General features: G+C 43.2%; 2 protein-coding genes across 2 annotated transcripts in view; one reads left to right on the top strand and one right to left on the bottom strand.

The window, feature by feature from the left end:
- On the top strand, window positions 1-1,323 carry ACTL7A (actin-like 7A). The gene has a single exon (XM_005859786.1). The coding sequence runs from the start codon at window positions 1-3 to the stop codon at window positions 1,321-1,323; it is 1,323 nt and encodes a 440-aa protein (XP_005859848.1).
- Window positions 1,324-3,678: 2,355 nt separating this feature from the next.
- Window positions 3,679-19,704, bottom strand: part of IKBKAP (inhibitor of kappa light polypeptide gene enhancer in B-cells, kinase complex-associated protein) — a 59,511-nt gene continuing 43,485 nt past the window's right edge. Inside the window, exons 28-37 of the mRNA XM_005859785.2 lie at window positions 18,451-18,652; window positions 16,259-16,320; window positions 15,003-15,065; window positions 14,562-14,622; window positions 13,094-13,207; window positions 12,407-12,518; window positions 10,949-11,076; window positions 10,379-10,530; window positions 8,399-8,474; window positions 3,679-5,233 (exon numbers count right to left, since the gene is read on the bottom strand). Coding sequence (XP_005859847.1) covers window positions 5,166-5,233; window positions 8,399-8,474; window positions 10,379-10,530; window positions 10,949-11,076; window positions 12,407-12,518; window positions 13,094-13,207; window positions 14,562-14,622; window positions 15,003-15,065; window positions 16,259-16,320; window positions 18,451-18,652 — 1,038 coding nt within the window. The 3' untranslated portion in view covers window positions 3,679-5,165. The remainder of the gene's footprint in view (window positions 5,234-8,398; window positions 8,475-10,378; window positions 10,531-10,948; window positions 11,077-12,406; window positions 12,519-13,093; window positions 13,208-14,561; window positions 14,623-15,002; window positions 15,066-16,258; window positions 16,321-18,450; window positions 18,653-19,704) is intronic.

Raw genomic sequence — 19,704 nt, 5'->3', positions numbered from 1 at the left:
ATGGCTCTTGCTAGCATGTGGGCTCCGCAGGCAAGGATCATAGGGGATGGGCCTGACAAGGGGAAGGGCGAACAGGCCTCCCTGAACACAGAGCCCCTCCAGACGGCCTCCCTAAAATGTGGTCCAGCGAAGCGTGCGGTGTGGGTCCACCGGAACCGCTTGGAGCCAGACGAGCCCACGAAATCAGCAGAAGCCAGGGAGAAGCCCCAGGTAAAGGTGACCAAAGCGGTGGTTGTGGACCTCGGCACTGGCTACTGTAAGTGCGGCTTCGCTGGGCTGCAAAGGCCCACCCACAAGATCTCCTCGACAGTGGGCAAGCCCTACATGGAGACCACCAAGACTGGGGACAAACGCAAGGAGACCTTCGTGGGGCAGGAGCTCATCCATCCGGAGGTTCGTCTCAAGCTGGTGAATCCCCTGCGGCACGGCGTCATCGTGGACTGGGACTCAGTGCAGGGTATCTGGGAATACATCTTCCATAAAGAGATGAAGATCGCCCCAGAGGAGCATGCGGTCTTGGTTTCAGACCCACCGCTGAGCCCACACACCAACCGAGAGAAGTATGCTGAGATGCTGTTTGAGACCTTCAGCACTCCTGCGATGCACATCGCCTACCAGTCCCGCCTGTCCATGTACTCCTATGGCAGGACCTCCGGCCTGGTCGTGGAGGTGGGCCATGGCGTGTCCTACGTGGTCCCCATCTACGAAGGTTATCCTCTGCCCAGTATCACGGGGCGGCTGGACTATTCGGGCTCTGATCTGACAAACTACTTGATGGGCCTGATGAACAGTTCGGGAAAACACTTCACCGAGGCCCAGAAGGGCATTGTGGAAGACATCAAGAAGAAATGCTGCTTTGTGGCCCTGGACCCCATCGAAGAGAAGAAAGTCCCGGAGACAAAGCATATGATCCAGTACACCCTGCCGGACGGGCAGCAGATAGACCTGGGCCAGGAAAGGTTCCTCTGCTCCGAGATGTTCTTCAAGCCTTCCCTGATCAGGTCCATGCAGCTGGGCCTCCACACCCAGACGGTGTCCTGCCTGAACAAGTGCGACATCGCCCTCAAACGGGACCTCATGGGGAATATCCTGCTCTGCGGGGGGAGCACTATGCTCAGTGGTTTCCCTAACCGTCTGCAGCGGGAGCTGAGCAGCTTGTGTCCCAATGACACCCCCCAGGTAAACGTGTTGCCCGAGAGAGAGACTGCAGTGTGGACGGGTGGCTCCATCCTGGCATCGCTCCATGGCTTCCAGCCACTATGGGTCCACCGCTTTGAGTATGAGGAACATGGGCCTTTCTTCATCTACAGAAGGTGCTTCTGAACGCGGATGAAGCATGGTCACTGTGGCTGCCAGGTATCAGCTTTGCTGGGTGAGCACACACCCCACACATAGGCCCAGCATGTTCACTCCGACAGCATTAAACACTCCGTTCCCCTCCACAGTTGTGTTTCTCTATTTCCTGACTTAAGAACAACTCCATACATGCAGCTCTGCCTTAAAACATACGTTTGCCAACACAAAGGGGGAGGTGGGGGGGGGCGGGTAGAAGGACTAGCTCTAAAATGGTGCTGTCTCTTATTTTGTGTATTTCCCACTTTAGGAACTACTGTATTGTTAAGATTTGCTTGGAAGGGGAAGTATGATGGTAGATTATATGCTGTTGTGACATATAAGACCCCCCCTTTTTTATTGACATCATTACAGATGTCCCCCATTTCCTCTTTTGCCTCCTTCCACCCAGTCCCTGCCCCATCTCAGGCCTTCCCTGCACTACTGTGTCCGTGGGCTATGCATATATGCACCCAAGTTCACCAAGATCCCTTCTGATGAACACCAATAGGAAGGATGCTGTCAAGGTTCAGCCTCCCACAAAGCATCTAAACACCAGTGTCCGGCCTCCAGGAGGGGATCACAAGAGTTGCTAGCATTATCTTATAGACTTTTCTCTCTTACACAAAAGCCCAAAAGTCTTACTATGGTCTTGAGTGTCCTGTAACTCCCACCGCCCCCCCACCCCCATCCCACAAAGGCACACATTCAAGCACTCACAGGAGAGCTATGGCATCTCTACCACCCCCAGGGAGGAGCTCTCCAGAACCACCCTCCGAGCCTCCAGGTTTGCCTAGACACCCCTGAAAGACTTGCAGGGCAGACCCTGGGTCCTGGCCTGGTGAGGAAGCACCGCTGGCTGGCACCAGCAAGCTGGAGTAAGAGCAGCAGATAGCCCCCGAGGGGCACCTGGAGTGCCTACAGTTCAGCAAGAATGACAGCCTTACCTTGCAGTATTGGGAATCAGCTAGGAGTTGGGTACACCGACATGAGAAAGAGCTATGTCCTGCTCACGTCAGTTTCTGCCCAAACCACTCATGTGTCAACACTGTATGAACGTTCACTGATGGGCGGGTTGAAGTTTGGTTAATTCTTAACCTTTGGACCTCTTTGGCAGGGTGATAACGCCTATGTACCTTTCCCTAAGTAATATTTTAAAATGCATAAAGTAGGATCACAGAGGAAAGCAATCATATAGAAATACACTATCTTCAAATCCTGTAAGGGTCTAGGAACAAAAGTCAAGAACCCCAGAAACTGAGGGTTGTGATGAAGGGGAGGCAGGGAAGGTAGCTCTGGAGGATGGGACTCTCCAGGTCTCCCTAGGCCTAAACATTATGCTGTATTTTAAAATGAAAAAATGGAAGGCTAAACAACTGCATAGTCTTTTCCAAAGCACTTTCATGAATCCTTACACAATCAGCCTTGTAGAAAAAAAGAATCCTCATAAAGAGGTGAATACTTGCCCTAACCGGATAGAGCGTCAGCCTGCGAACTGAAAGGTCCCAGGTTCGATTCCGGTCAAGGGCACATGCCCGGGTTGTGGGCTAGATCCCCAGTAGGGGGCTTGCAGGAGGCAGCTGATCAATGATTCTCTCTCATCACTGCTGTTTCTATCTCCTCTCCCTCTTCCTTCCTTTCTGAAATCAATAAAAGTATTTTTTTTTTTAAAAGAAAGAGGTGAATACTTTTACTAAGTATTTGGAAATCATCTTAGACTAGTGGTTCTCAAACGGGGGCAACTTTGACCCCCATGGGACATTGGCAATGTCTGAAGATGTTTTTGGTTGTCCTAACAGGAGTGGGGAGTATGAAATACTGGCATCTAGAGAGTAGAGGGCAGGGATTTGTTTAAATAACCTATAATGCGCAGGACAGCTCCCTACAAAGAATGATATGCCCCAAAGTGTCAAAAGTGCCAAGGCTGTCCAGGCCAGGTGGCTCAGTTGGTTGGGGTGTCATTCTGTAAACCACACAAAAAAAGTTGTGGGTTCAATTTCTAGTCAGGGCACAAACTTGGGTTGGGGCATGAACTTGCTTTGGGACACAAACCAAATTGGGGGGAAGAGCTATATACTCTTTTCTAAAACTTCACGGAGTCTTTCCCCAGAAGGAGGCATTCACCACTCCCAGGAGTTCCTCCTGGTCCCATACTGCATTCTTCCTCAACTTTACCTTGAATTTGAAAGGTCTGCTCCCGCCTGCTACTTCTCAGTGAACAAAATTCCATCTTGCTCCGATGAGAGAGATAGTAATTGATAGTAAACTGAATTGAAAGAATTCACACAAATTCTTTCTTGTTGCTTCACTACATTATTTTAAGAAAACTGACCATCCACGAAATCACACCATTATCAAGACACATTTACTTGTATTTCCAATCCATCAGCAAGTCTCTTTACTATTACCCACACCAAGAGCACTGAAACTTATTAAAATGTCATAGCAGTTATCATGCTCATCTATCCATGCCAAAGGGGAGACACAAAGCACTTTTAGCCTTTCAGTGTTGGGAACTTAATTACAGCAAATCCATATGGGTATGCACCAAAAAGCCAATTTCTCCTAAGCAGGATATACATATCTTTATCTCTTCTTTTTTGTTTTATTTTGTGAAAATATTCAGACAAACAGAAAAGTTGAATTACACAGGGAACACACCTAGATTCTACAGCTAACATTTTGCTATATTAAGAAAAGTCTGAAATTATAATTCTGGATATACCTATACTCAATCAAAAGCAGCATTTCCAGTTAGTTTATGTATAGTGATGAAGATCTGGGTCTGGCACTAAAGGCATGGAAGAAATTTTTAATCTTACCTAAGAGCCCCAAAACTAGCATCAACATGACATGAGCTTTTTCTAGACTGACCAAAAAGAGAAAATATTCTCATTTCTTTCAAAGAAAATAACTAATAGATAGAGGTCAGTTAGGTACCATACAGAAAAAAGAAATGAAATGGTCTAGACACTGACAAAAACATTTTGTTAAAAGATGCAGTATTTGGAGAAAAAGGAGTAACTCACAACCGTGCATGCCATCTGACGAACACTGCTCACCATAACAAATTGCATGATGTGTTTCAGAAATTCTACTCTGTTCTGCTAAGTCTCTAGCAGAAAACTCACAGGCAGTGAAAACAGTCCTTGTGGACACTGTAGTGATGGAAGGCTTACCCCAGTTATAACTGGGAGCACATAATCAGGTAAGATACTGCAAAATAACAGCTGTTAGCAGGGAAAAGCTTTGTATTTCAAAGGATACAGCTAGCTTTTCATTCTGCTTTAGTTCAAGGTGAAAAAGCCATTGAAGTGACGAAATGTGACTAACTGTTGGTAGCACTAACAGCCATGTTGTTGATATGCAATGCTCTCTTCCAGGAACATAAAGCAATTTAAAAACATTTCTTCACATGTTTGAGGTAGAAACCATGAAACATTATTCTCAATGAACTGAGGCACAAATTAATTATGTGACTTGTCTAAGGTCCCAATATGACTTAGACCTGCAACTGGGCATGAAACCCCAGCTCCTGTTTTATCATAAATACCAGAAATATGCTCTCAAAAAACACTAAATAAAAGAATACTAAACCTGACAAAATGATGCTATGTTGACTAAAGATTAAAGTTTAGTGAATTAAAACTCTATGCAAAATAAAAGAAAATAGAATTGCGTGGTGTGTGCAGAGGTCTGCTGCACGGAGCAGCTCTCGGCAATGCGAAGGTAGATCATAGTCTTCCCTTTCCCTGGTTCTCGGCAGCCAGGCCTGGAGGACTGAGGGTGGAAAGAAAACGTCTTCTCTGCCGAGCCCTCCCAACGAGGAGCCGTCACTCCAACAGGCTCAGTTTCCACTGGGTTCTTTTGTTGATCATCGGTGGTATCAAAAACTCAGCATCTAATACAAAGGAGAGAGATGGTGACAGGACACATTCTTTCTTGGTGGTGGGAGCTGAGGCAGTAACTCTAATCTAAAACTGGGCCACTACAAGATGACCATCAGAAGCGAGTTCATGTTTCTGTAACCTTCCAACCTCGATCAGAGCAAACGCAGCGGGGGGATATCATTACAACTCCATGCACATGGGGGAGTAGCAGGTAAATGCCCACCGAGTGATTCCAAGTGAAAGAAGGTCTTATATTTCAAATGGGTGGTGGTCACAAGGCCATCAAACTACGTCCACCTAAAATCTATACATTTTACTCTACGTAAAATTTACCTCAACTGTAAGAGTAAAGAAACATGGGGCATGTATTCAATGAGTAAAGATACTGCACAGAAAATACTTTATGATAAAAAAAATTCTACAAGCACACTGACTGATAAAAATGTCCCTACTTAAAAAAAGTGTGTGTGTGTGGGGGGAATAGATGAGGGAGCATTGTCATTGTTAGATGAAACTCCCAGACCCTTTTCCAGTTAGATTTGTGGAATCTATTAAATAAGTATCATATACAGGAAGCAGAGATATGAGAAATAAGTCTATTAAAAGCTTTTCTATCTTAGCAGGATTCATGATAAACTTCCAACAGTACATCTGCACATATGAGCCGTTCAGACATTAAAACTTATTTTCAAAAATATTTAACAATGTGAGAAAAACGCTCAAGAACGTTTTTAAAAACATGGTTTCATATTATACAAAATATATGTATGTATACACGACTAGAAATCATCAAATTTTAATTTTCTTTAATATACTTTTCTGTACAATCCAGACTTCCTCTACTAATCATAACACTTTTATAATTTCACACAGAATTACTGCTCTCTACTCCCCCAAACAAAAACTATATAGATACAAAGACCATAGGAGGTTTTACTCATTTAAGAATAGATATTGGAAAAGGCTACTTAAATAAGTTCATTGTCAACAAGGCCCCTAATTTCATGTTAAATAGTGATTAATAAACTTTGACCTAGACTTTATCTGTTTTTTAAAGAAGAAAAAAAGTTATGAAAATATATTCTATCTTATTAAAAACTTAGGCATTACAATAATATTTGATTCCTAAACTTAACTGAGAATAAATACCAAGTACTGAATCTGGAGGAAAATAATTACACTGACAAAGTGTATGACAGCAGAACATGATGACTTTCACGTTTGAATTTCACAGCAACTTTTACAAAAATACACTGAAGGCTTTATCAATTTTTCCAAGGACTTCTCTTAATTATTTGAGAGTCAAATCACTCTCATTTGAAGCACTTATTTTGTTATCAATTTTAACAAGTTCAACTAGATTATGACTTAAGCACTCCTCCAATAACACTTGAATCCATTTTATAAAATCGTGAACTTTTGCAACACTTGCAATCGATCTGCATGTTACACTGCGTTGCAAACATGAAATAATCAGAGAAAATGCCCCACTGGTCCCACTGGGATGTATGAATGTACTTAACCAGTACTGTTAGCTGGAGAGGACTCGTTGACAAATATTTGAGTGGAACTACTTTTGTGAGTAGTTCATCTTCTCTTTTCCTACATAATCTTGTAGCCACAAGGACATAGACAATACTCATTTAATGAGGAGCCTCAAACTGATCAGCGGGAAAGGGAAGTGCTCTGCAAGGAGCGCCACCTAGACTACTCCAGGGAAAGGGGTGACTGACATGACCTGCAGGTCAGCATCAGGACGGCAAGAAGGAAAATGTGACAGAAATTACAACTGGATTAGTCACAGTACAAACTAAGTAATTACTAAACTGCCTCAGGTCTAAGATGAATTTGTAGCACCTCAGAAATAAGTATGCTTTGGGATCGATACCAAAAGCAGCTTGCCAGGAATGCAGTGGTACTATCCATATACATGTACTTAGCTGGGATGAAAGGCAGTTAGTGGTTTATTCCTGGTAGCAACATACGCCATTAAAGTTAAACTTAATTTGAACCCTCACAGGCTACTTCAAATGTCATCAAAATGCTATTATAGTTAGGCATTTAATTGAAAAATTTTCAGACTGCTGCCTGTCACATGCTAGAAAATATAATAAAAACTGCCATTCTAAATGTATCTCTAACCTTTCTAAGCTAAGAGATTGGTATCCTTGATTAATCCACCTGAAAGGCAAATATTCAGGTACCAAATCGATATGTCAAAAGTTTCCATTCAACTTTCAAAAGAAAGCTTTTAGGACTTTTAACTTTGACGGATATGTAATCTAACTGAGAATCACCTCCCCCCATCAAACAAAACATCCTATATAATAAAAGCCTAATATGCTAAGTGTCCAGTCGTCTGGTCGTCCATTCAACCAATCGAAGCACAATATGCTAATGATATGCTAAGGCTGCTTAACCACTCGCTATGATGTGCACTGACCACTAGGGGGCAGACGCTCTGACTGGTAGGTTAGCTTGCTGCGGGGGTCTGGCTGATTGGGACTGAGCGAGATGGGCTGGACACGCCCTGGAGCCCTTCCGCAGTCCCTCTCCGGCTGGCCAACCTCCCGCATCCCTCCCTGGCCTTGATTGTGCACCGGTGGGTCCCTCGGCATGGCCTGCACCCTCTTGTAATCCAGGACCCCTCAAGGCATGTCCGAAAGCTGGTTTCGGCTAGATCCCACAGGCCAGGCCGAGGGACCCCACTGGTGCACGAATTCGTGCACCAGGCCTCTAGTTTTAGGTATAAGTAAATAGGAAATCCACATGCAATGTTAATGGACTTTAGATTTGCTTTCAAATTACACTGTCAACCCTAAAGATGATCAAGAAGGTCCAGCTCTTAAGGATTATGAAAACATCCCCAAGTTGCAACTGTGAAACTCCAATCGCCAAAAATTATGATTCAGGAGAATCTTTAAACTGTATGTGCTCATGCAGACAAGAATATGCCACTGTATTGACAAGTGTACAATAGAACTAAAAAAAAACAACACTATACGTTTAAAGTCATGTTGGATTCCCCACCCTCCAGCTTCCCACCATTAGATGCATTAAACTCATTTTACTAAAGATGTAGTCTTAGATTCTCACCTTAAACTGCTGAATTCTCAACACATACAGAAAGATACTCCTGCTTAGTACTGTAGTAATTCAGAGGGAAAAATACTAACCAAGAACAGGAGCTGAAGTCTTCTGTTGTTGATAAGAAGCCATGATACTGTTGGAAGTAGAATTGGGACCCAGAACCTAAGCAGAAAGTAGACTGTATCAGCAAAGATGACCTTATACTTCTGTCAACTGTGGTACCAAGGCCAGACCTCTGCCAGCAGGAAATAGCCCGTCATTTTCATTGGGTGGTAGCAAACACAGTAATTCTCTTTTCCTATGAGAATTTAATCCCACCGTTTCTCCACTTTCAACTCAGACCTCTAAATCTCCTTTCTACCAGAACAAGGTAATGATGGGGGTTAAAGAAAAGAAAATCTAGGTACCTCTCCTGCATGTGGAGTCTGACTCTCTCATGTGTGCAGCGTTCCTATACATATGTCTGTATTAAGTTTGGCTGTTTTCTCTTGCTAAAGAGAAAGGAAAGAAAATCTACAACATATGCGCCTGATCCTTTCACAGGAGCAAGCCAGACCCTGAGGGAGAGGGAATAGTACAAGAGGCTATAGAATACACAGAGTATCAAATTGTACTCAGAGATTTGTGGGAATTCTTGCACTAAGATAAGAAGGTGCGTACCATGGGACAGAGTGAAAATTCTGCATGTGTTCAAGGTAAACGAGGGACTTCCAGAGCTGCACAAGCCTGAGGGTGTGTATGCCAGGCCCCCTGCTTTGCCTCCATGAGTTCTGCAGGGTGCAGTGCAGGCAGCACCCCCAGGTGGCACCGTGAGTAGCAATGACATGCTCCAAGCACTCCCACATGACTCACAGTATCCTGCACTTATGCCGTTGCCATACTTTAGCAACCAAAACCAAACCACAATATTCCTGGTCATTTTGGTGACTTAGAAGTTAGTATGATCTGAATAGGGGAGGGGAGGAGAGGGGAAGAGAAGCATTATAAACTGCTAGCTTTGAAATCACTAGAGTTTTAAAGGTGATCACATTTCTTCTAGGAAATACCTATTATAGTAAAGCCAAATATTTGTGAGGGTAATGATTTTTAGTTGCTTTTATTTGTATGGTTTGTAAGATGCTTTTACACCTCTCCTCTTATTTAACATTCAAAACATATCCTAAGGTGTACAGGGATCCCTTTGTGAGGAGTCGAGGCCCAGTACACTTGTGTGTTTCTACCAACCTCTCCCAGAGCCCCAAGCCCACCCACCCATACACTGCTGGGGCTGGGAGCCTGAGAAGACACTCCCTTGTCAGCTGCTCCCCACCAGAGGGAGAGAGCAGGGCTGGAGGGAGGAGGAATCTGCTCCTTGTGTTGGCTTCCTTTCACTCCACAGTAGCTCTTTATACCATCAGCAGTTGCTCATTCGTGTCAGTTCATTCCAATACAGAGAACTGGCATCATTATGTCTCCTCAGAAATACCAGCCCCAGCTGGCTGGCACCCTCTTCACAGAGGGTCAGGAACCAGCTCGGCAGGGCCAAGCCTGCGAACCTCTAAATCCTAACAACCACAAACTCTCCCTTTTGCTCTTTCAGCAGTTTCCCACGGTTACTGTCATTCTTGATGGGACACAAACACCCTTCAGCATAATCAGCAAGGCTCGTCATAACAACACAGAAGTAACAAGTCAGATTTAACATCAAACAAAAGGAAGAGCAGTTGTCTGGGCTTCCTTTAGAGAACTCTGATACCACCCCTAAGTCTGAACACTCCCACCCCCACTTCAAGCTCATCGAAGGCCAGGGGCAACTGTCTGACCGTCCCATATTCTGCAGGACAGTGTTCCATGCAGAGAGGAGAAATAAAAGGGAACGCAACCTCAGCAACCTCGGTGTAACAGTCACTGGAAAGTCAAAGAAAATCTTAGCGACCGCTTCAACGTAAGTCTCAGATAACTGAACTGTGGCAAAGTATGTTTTAAGGACAGGAAAGTCTTTTGCTTTGACTTGTAAGAGATTGTGTGAGTGACATAACCTGTGAAATGATGAAAAAATGCACCTTCTGTCTTTGAGGAAAACTTACAGGCGTAACTGAGTGCTGGTGGCTGAGAGTCCAAATTTCTGGAAGGGACTTCTCCATTAGCTTCAGGGTATCTTCGAAGGCCTTCTGCAATTCTCTTCCTTGCTCATCGAACTCGAAGAGAAAGAGCACCTTTAAAATGCAGTGTATTTCATCTAGGACAGAAACGTGAGGGAGCGTTCAGTTGTGTCCACAGTTTCTCGCTCACAGAAAAAACATTTACTATCACACTACAGCCGTCATCTCCCACACTTTCTCCTCCCTTCCCCAATGCCGGAGTAATCCGACATCCTCTACAACAGGAAAACACACCAAGGGCCCCGGCAGGAAGCAGTGACCCACAGCCCTTCATCTCGCCTCAGGGCTCAGCTCTCCCAGCTCAAGTACCGGATGCCAATAGAAGGAGGCTTCTGGTGACGGGCTGGCAAGGGCTGTTTCAGGAATGCGCCCTAAAATGACACTTCCTGTTGACGGTTCTGGTCTTTCCTCTAGTTGGAGAAATTCTGTCTGTCTGTGCTGTCCATTTCCTATCTGTCTGAGGGCAGGACCCGTCAGTCAGTATTGAGCAGATACCTTTCAATTTCTCAGTGCCCTGCACCACTTCATTCAAAGCCTCCAAAAGGGCCAGCTCCTCCAGGGGGTTCCCTTCTTTGAGGCTGTGCTTCTTCCGCTCTGCCTTACGGCGATTCTTAGATGATCGCCTGTTAGGAATTAGAGAGAGATTTATAAAGGGCTCTCCTTGTGCTGAACATATTAAAATGAATGTACCTGTTGCCACTAACTTTCTGAGAAACCAGGCATCTACAGATGGTATCTGTACTTGGGAGAAATGGTGATGAGGTGTTAAAAGTGATTTAAAAAAACCCCCCACAAAACTTGGAGAGGCAAGTCTTACAGGCAGGAATAAGGAAAACCCTAAAAAGTATTATCTGGCCTTGATGCTTTCATTGAAGTACAGACTAAAATGAGGTCACATCTGATAATAAGAGCTAAACAATAAAGAGAACATTGAACTTGAATTTTATAATAAAAAACAAATTCAAAGGCAACAAAATAAAACTTAAATTAGAAGATAAAGACATACTAGATTGGAATTTGAACATAATGAAATCTATATGAATCCAATAGTCTTTCCTGCCTTAGGTCACTAATATGCCATTCCTTTTGTCTGGGGCTCTCCCAGTCCAACTTTTTCCCCAAATATTTTTATTGATTTCAGAGAGGAAAGGAGAGGAAGAGAGAGAGACATCCATGATGAGAAAGCATAATTGATCAGCTGCCTCCTGTTCACGTCCTACTGGTATTGAGCCTGCAACCAGGCATGTGCCCTGACCAGGAATGGAACCATGACCTGCCTCCTGGCTCATAGGCTGACGCTCAACCACTGAGTCACACCGGCTGGGCTCACCCCAACTCTGAAAAGCCCAATTCTAGTCGCCTTTCTTACAGTTTCTGATCACTCCCCATCCTCAAGATCAATTCAGTTAAATTATATAATCTTGCCTTGTTCAGTCTCCCCATTAAGGCTCTAGCTCTTACAACTCAGATCTCCTTAAAAGTTTCCTGCAACCTTAACTACAACTAGCATATAGGCATTCAGTAACACTTCTACAAATTGCTACACTGAGTAAAAGTGTGATGACATATTTATTTCCTCTTCCAATCCTGAGTTTGAATTGAAGAAGCCTAAAATCATGTTTCTTTATAATATTTTCATTTTTTCAGTGCCCACCCATTATAGTCACATAATATTTATTAAGTGAATAAAATCAGATGTTTTATGAACTGAGTACACAGTGTGAAGTCCGTGTGGGCACTGGGTAAGCACACAGGCCATGAAGCTGCAGCAGAAACATGTGAACACGGGTCTAACCTACTGGATGTGCTGGGACAGGCCTTGCACAACTTCCACATGGCCTTGAATGTCCTCCGGCTCCTGGAGCAACATCCTGGTAGAAAACCGACCCATTTACTTGGACTTTCTCCATTGCCCAGGGTACGGTGGGTGTGATGGATAAACATGATACATACGCTGATATCCTGGAGTTGCTATGGGAATATCTGCCACTCATGTCACTGCCGTTCATGACACTGCTAGTTTCAGAGAAGAGGTCAGACTGTTGACCGCGGGACGCCTCATCATCTAGAAAAGAACCAGATGCGGAATGAAAACTTTCTGCTAATGTGGGTTTACCTTCAGCGGGGTAGGTGGGTTATAGTTAACCAGGGCATAACTAAGGATGGATGAAAATTATTACAAAGTTGATCTCAAAATGAAATGAGATAATATTAAATACATTTATTACTATACTGGTATACCAGTACATCAGTACCAAACCACTTTAGTCTTTTCTTCCTTTTTATTACAGCAAAAGAACTTTTAGAAATGAGGAGACTCATTTTATAAAACACAGTGGTCAAACACTCTGGCTGAGTGGGGTGAGGGGGAGGTTTGCCAGAGTTCTTCCAATTCGTGCTTGGTGCTGCTCCCAATCCCTCCCCTCCTCTCTCTCTCTCTCTCTCTCTCTCTCACACACACACACACACACACACACACACACACACACACCAAAGACTTTCACAGAGGCTTAGACTCCCCACGACACAGTTCCCACACCACAGGAGGTACAATAAGCAGTCAAGACAAAGTGTGGTATGTTGTCGACCCCCACCCACCACCACCCATCCCAGCACCGATGGTTTCCATGTAACACTCACCCAGATAGACACGTTGAGCTTGCTCCTTGAGCTCTCGAACCACCAGTAAACGTTTTTTATGGTGACTGAAAGTGGTTGTCTGAGAGTCTAGAAATGCCATATAGTTTTTCTGGGCTGGGGGGGTGAAGATAGAAAATAATTTCAGCATGATGTTTAAGCACAAAGAGAAAACTAGAGGGGAAAGGTGAGAGCTGGAATTTACCAAAAAGAAATAGGTTACTAGGTTTTCCAAGGAAGGTTTTTTTCCGAATGAGTATTAACCTACACCGTTTTAGGAGAATGAACTAAACTGAAATTCCAGATCTTAGAACTCATGGACATCATCCTAGAATACTCTTACCACTAAACATACAAAATCACCTGAACAGACTTGATGCCTAACCCAAACAGGACTGGCAAACAAAAGGAGAGCACAGGCAGCTGTTAACACAAACAGGAGGAAAGTCACTGACATGCTTCCCAAACACAGGTGTGCGGCCTATGCAGATGAACTGTCAGCGTTTTCCTATGTCCTCAACGGTGGAGATAGTTGAAGTAAGAGCTGGCTAATGGATGCTGTGGGGCCAGGAAGGATGCTTTCAGTACCCAGACCCGGGTACCCAAAGTGAATGGTACAGAAAGAACCCTCCTCATTTTAATTAGAATGGGAGAAGGGAACAGGCAAGGTAGGAACGTGAGCACATGTCAATGTCAGGAAGACTAGACCTTACTTACACCTAGACTGCACTAAAAATGGCAGCATGGAAGTCAACCCCCGACTCCCAAAGATTTCCACAAGTCAAGCTGATGTCCTTCTTTTCAGCTGAGCTTGGGAGGGTCGCTGTGACCACCAGAGTACTCTAAACCTGGAAATACATATCTACTCTAGGAACCAGCAACCTCATTTGCGAAGGTTCTTATTTTCATTTTGAAAAAAATTCAAACCTACAGAAAAGTTGCAATAGTTCAATATACATACATAAATCCTACACAGAACCTCAATTTACCAATTCTTAACATTTTGCCATATTTTGGGCTTCTAGTTTCTACACACTCTCTCTCACCATTATTTTTTGTAGAAACTTTTGAGAATAAGTTGCAGATATGACCCCTTCTTAATATTTCAGCAGCTCTTTCTTAAGAATAAAGACATTATCTAATATTACCTAATATAAACACAATATAATGATTAAATGTGGAAATTATGTATTGATACAATACTATTCCTTTCAAGTTAATCAACTGTTCCCAAATGCAAAGGTTCTCATTCCTATCTTATCACAGACTTTTAACCCTCAAGTATTTCATGTACTACCATCTAAATGGTTAGCCTATGAAAAGCCCTGGTCAGAATTAAGTGCTACATCAGTGAAGAATTCTGACGGACTCCATTTAACACATGAGCCAAGGATGTAATAACACCAGGAACCCTCTCCCACCTCACCCCTCCACTTCCAAATGAGAAATTCTATTTAAATGGAACCCTCACCTTCTAAAATGGAAGGCTTTACGTTGGTTTCTATAATATCCAGCCTGTTATATTTGTAAACCTAAGAGGAAACAGACAGTAATTTTAGGCAGGAAACATTCAAGTTGCCAGAGAGTTCAGACACTTAGAAAGAAGTGGATCACTTCACAGGTGACCCGGGTGTTTTTCAGAGGAGCGAGCCTCCTATAAGACAACCATTGGAAATGCAACTCATTTTAGTAATACAGCAATATTTCACACTTAGAGGAACAACTAATTCCCAACATCAAGAATACATTTTTAAATGGTTTAAAAATCACTGCTTGTCCTTAGAGTGGGAACTGAACTACCACTTCACTTCACGAGCTCAGAGGGAAGGCACTCCAGCTGACCACCCCCCCTACACTCCTGCTCTGCTCTGCTCAGCACCTAATGCTGGGAGGGTTGTAAACATTCCCCTACCAGTCTCAGAGCATCTTCCCAGGCGGCTCCTTCTAACAGCAAGAGCACAGCTTCTTCATAATCCTGACAAAGGAACATTAAGGCAAAGAGCAGGTTAAGGGAGCAAGCATGTCAGAAGCCCCTCTGCCTTCCCAGCTATCCTCTGGTCCCAGTTCTATCCCTTGCCTGGCCTAGAGCACATGCTCAATACATATTGATCCAAAACACAAAGGAGGGAATGCATTCTGCAAAGAGCACAAGGTAAGTATCATCTCCCTGTTTCCCTAAGCCTCAAAACCACCAAACAGATCTGCTAAAAAGGCCCATTTCACCCTGGCCAGGGGCTCAGTTGGTTGGAGCGTCGTCCTGTGCACTAAAACGGTTTCGGATTCAATTTTGGGTCAGGACATATACCTAGGTTGCAGGTTTGATCCCTCATCAGGGTGCATAAAAAATAGTTACTTTTAATTAAAAAGATAAAATAAAAATTTTCTTCCCAGACAGACCCCAATGGAGCATCTGGCACGTGCCACACTAACAGGGCCACACCACAGGTTCACAAAGGGACATAGTAGGATGTGTTTTCTTTGACCTATGTGTGTGTGTGTGTTGTACTGATATAAAAATATGCTGAGGTAAAAGAGATATTTCCCGTAAAGAGAATGAGTGTAAAAGCCAAAAAGGTATTTAAAGTCAATCACCTTGTTTGAGAATGGTTCTTTCTCACTCTTTCTATTTTGCCAAATTAACATAAAAAGTACGACTCCCTTGAAATTTAGTACTTTCTACCAAGGTCAACCACTAGAACATATTATAGTAGAACTCGTTAGTGTTCTACCTCCCAGCACTTATATAGAGATATATTGAATTTAGATTTCCAAGTCAAGTCAGCAAGATGGAAGACATTAGGGCAAAGTATCTCTGAACGTCCTAATTATCCACAATTGTTCTTTTTTTATCACATTAAAAAAATTTACTGATTGATTTTAGAGAGAGAGGAGAAAGAAAAGAGAGAGAGAGAGAGAGAGAGAGAGAGAGAGAGAAGAGAACATCAATTTGTTGTTCCACTTATTTATGTATTCACTGGTTGATTCTTATATGTGCTCTGACTGGGGATTAACCCTGAAACCTTGGCATATCGGGGCGATGCTCTAACCAATTGGGCTACCTGGCCAGGGCCTACCCACAGTTTTTTAAATTTTCATCATCTATAAGGTACAACTAGAAAGTCCTTGCTTGATAATAGGGCAGTTTTAGAAAGGAGGAACTGAGCTTACCTGGGCGTACTGTTCCAAAACTGTGGCGGCCTCACTGTGCTTACTCTGCTCAACTAGCTTTCCTGCAAAGGTAACAAGAAGCATTTGACCATAGCTGGCTTGCTAAGAACAACAGTTCCACCAAAACCCAAGTTAAAATGGTTTTGGGTAGCACTATTTAAGTAAAAATGGTCTCATACAAATTGGAGATTGAGCTCTACAGAGTACAAGTATACATTCAAATATGACTGCTTTAAAACAGCATTTCATAAGTGCTAAGACTGTTGCAGAGGTTAATGAAAGAGGTACCAAAAAATCATTTGCAGATCAAATAAATTTAGAAAGCTTTGGGTAAAACACAGTGAAACAGATTTTTCTGCTGCAGTGTTTCATTACTATGTCTTCATTATGTATCAAACTATGTACTTTGTGAATTTCTTTGAGGGAAAGAGGCAGGAATACCATGGAGTTTATCTTGAATGGAGTTTACAATCTAAATTTAGCATGAGATGTGAAAATCATGTATAATCAAAATTAGCCATGAAAAATGCTTACAAAGGCATGGATAAGGGAAACTGACCTAATAACTCTCACTAATCCATTTTGTCCTGTATTGGGAGAAACTGCTATTTGCTTGGTTGAGCACTAGATGGAGCTAGTTGGCTTATGTTTGGGGTCATGCAGTGTTTTTAGATCATAGTCAGACCAGTTGAGATAATCACACTACAAGAGATACATAGAACCCAAGGCTGACTAAGGGGCTGGCAGATTCATGCCTCCCATCTCAGGTTAACTCCAGGACACATTATCACTGACAAAACAGAGTCACCTATCTTTTCTTTTTTTTGCTGTCTCATGTAAATTAATCAAGTTCATGTGCACATGAAACGACTCTACTATATAACATTTCTCAAATATCACCATATTAATATTTCTCAAATATTTCTGGCCACTGCCTTCCCCACCATTTTCTGCTAAACACCTGGAGGACTAGGTGTTTTCCACCATAAGGCAAATGCAAACTAAGAGTTGTGAAGAATAAAAAAAATGATCACAGATCATAGATCATAGAGCTAGAAGGTATACTAGTAAACTACCAATAACACCAGTTTCTAGAGCAGAAGTAACAATGGAGCCAGAATGAATAACTAAAAGGGCTAAAATAAAAAATTCTCACACTTGTAAAAAGAGTTCAGCTTGGAAATTGAGAGGGCTTAATGAAGAGCCTACATACAGGAGTCCTAAGACACAATGGCATAATAAAGTAGTTTATCTAATAACCAGAAAATGCCAGAAAAGGAAAAGTGATAATCTTACACACTTTTATAATCCCAAAGAAAAGAATAATTCAAATGAGAATATGTATATACATTTAACAGGATATAATTTGGTTTTTCAGGAATGCTTGTTTTTCCCCTTAGAGATAATAATAATTAATAAAGAAGTAATATGTACAAGTCTCCTGAAAGGGTAAGGGGATAACATACTAATCAATCTCTTACTTTAAGCACAGGCCAGAGGACCAGACCCTCTCCTCACCTTCTCACAGGCAGACCTTAACCTTTCCTCCGCTCTAAGAAGTCAGACTTGGTATAGCCTCGCCTCTGGTCCGATCAGTCCTTAGACCCTGAAACACCTAAACTGCCTTTGTTTCTAAACTGCAAATGCTTATGCATTTGGCCTCTTCTCTTACCTCATTTCTGAAAACTGCTATTATGGTTTCCAACAATCTACTGTCTATACCGAATAGCCTCACTTCAAAAATCATCTTTATCTTTACATAGAGCACATGGCCATCCAGTTACACTCCACTAAGTGTGGCCACATAATGTTAGTGTTGGTGAACAAGATGGAGAAGTGATAGTGTAACTTGTAGGTCATTTCCAACTTAAAGGTAAGTGTGCACCCCAAGGAATGGAGTGGAGATGAGATCAACCCAGCTACAGCTCTCTGCCCAAGAGATGGCAGAGCCACACAATGGAAGGACTAGTCAGATGAGAGATAAATTGCTTTATTACACCATTGCATCTTAGGACTCCCGTTGTAGCAGTTTAACCTTTACTCTACTTAGTAAAGCATTCCAAATTAATTTTTATTGAGTATGAGACTACCTTAAAGTATGCTGCCCTAAATTTCTTTGCAAAATTGCCAAATAAAACAAACAAAAAACCTCTGGAGAAGTTCTCATTTTGGGGAACCTCATGCGTGTTTACCTGCCAGAGCTCTGCCGAGGCCAGCCAGCTGCTCTTTGCTCAGCTGAAGCTGGGCCGCCACACAGAGAGCCTGCTGCCAGCTGCCAGCAGCCACAAAGGCATCAAGAGCTTTTTGGTGGGCACCACAGCGGGCAAACACCAGCCCCCCTGGCTCATAGAGGTGCTCCTGCGTCAGGTGTTCCCCGTAAGCAATGCTGATATCCTGTGACAAGAGATGTAGAGTTGGTGAGGAAAGGTGACAATCAATGTTTAAGTCTCCATTATATGCTGCCTTAGTTGCTATGCTTGAAACTCTTGAATTTAGGAAAGTCCTACAGTTGATCAGTGAATTCAATCATTCTTCCATTCAAAACCTTACTGATGATGTGCCATTTATTCACTTAACAAATAATTACTGGGTACTATTCAGGACAGTGACAATGATAGTGCAGTGCAAAAATAAAACCAAACCAGCAAAAAACCAAACAGGAACAAGAACCACCACCAAGTTCCTGCTCTAGGAATAGAGTAAGGACTTGCAGCGGTAAAGGCCCAGGGAGCAGTGACAATAAGCCACATGAAGAGTGAGGGAGAGTGTTCCAGGCCGAGAGCATGGAAGGCACCATGGCCACCGGGCAGGAACATGTATGGAATATATAGGAGGAATACACAAGAAGGCTGGTGCGACAAGCAGAGAGAGCACGGGCTTCCTGGCAGAGGAGACCTGAACATTTTGAAGAACAAGTGGGGCTAAAGGAAGGGGAAGGTAGAGGGTTGGCAGATGCAGTGGGCGCTGAAGAGGTGGTCACGAACCCGATCATAGAAAGATGTGAGCAATTTGCAGATGAACTGGAAATGATGGCGATGGATGATGGCACAGTGAGCAGTGGCTAACAGCATGGGATCCGTAGCCTAGGTCAGCCGCTTTACAGCCCCAGGTCCTTAGGCAAGTTGTTTCCTCATCTATAAACTGTGCACACCACTATCACGTTTTTATGGGACTTATATATTTAGCTCATCAATGAGAAAGATCTGCACTTTGCAGGATGAACAGTCATGGAGCAGAGAGGCCAGGCTGCAGAGGGTGGTGGAAGCAGGGGCCCACGTGGAAGCTGTGTGGGTATTCTCCACAAGGAATCTGGGACAATGCCTAGGTTTCTGGCCTGCCCAAGTTCTTCAGAGTAGGAACAGGTCAGAACCACTGTCTCAGATAAGAAGTTCAAGGTGAGGCTAATTTGTCTGAAGATGAACCTTGAAACCAAGGAGTGTTATGGA

This window comes from Myotis brandtii, unplaced genomic scaffold (genome assembly GCF_000412655.1).
Source record: "Myotis brandtii unplaced genomic scaffold, ASM41265v1 scaffold13, whole genome shotgun sequence".
NCBI lineage: Eukaryota > Metazoa > Chordata > Mammalia > Chiroptera > Vespertilionidae > Myotis > Myotis brandtii.
The sequence above is the reverse complement of the archived record's forward strand: the minus strand, read 5'-3'. Positions and strand labels throughout refer to the sequence as shown.

What these genes read in the sequence shown, in the direction of transcription:
- ACTL7A (XM_005859786.1), top strand. Translation starts at nt 1, where the DNA reads ATGGCTCTTGCTAGCATGTGGGCTCCGCAGGCAAGGATCATAGGGGAT.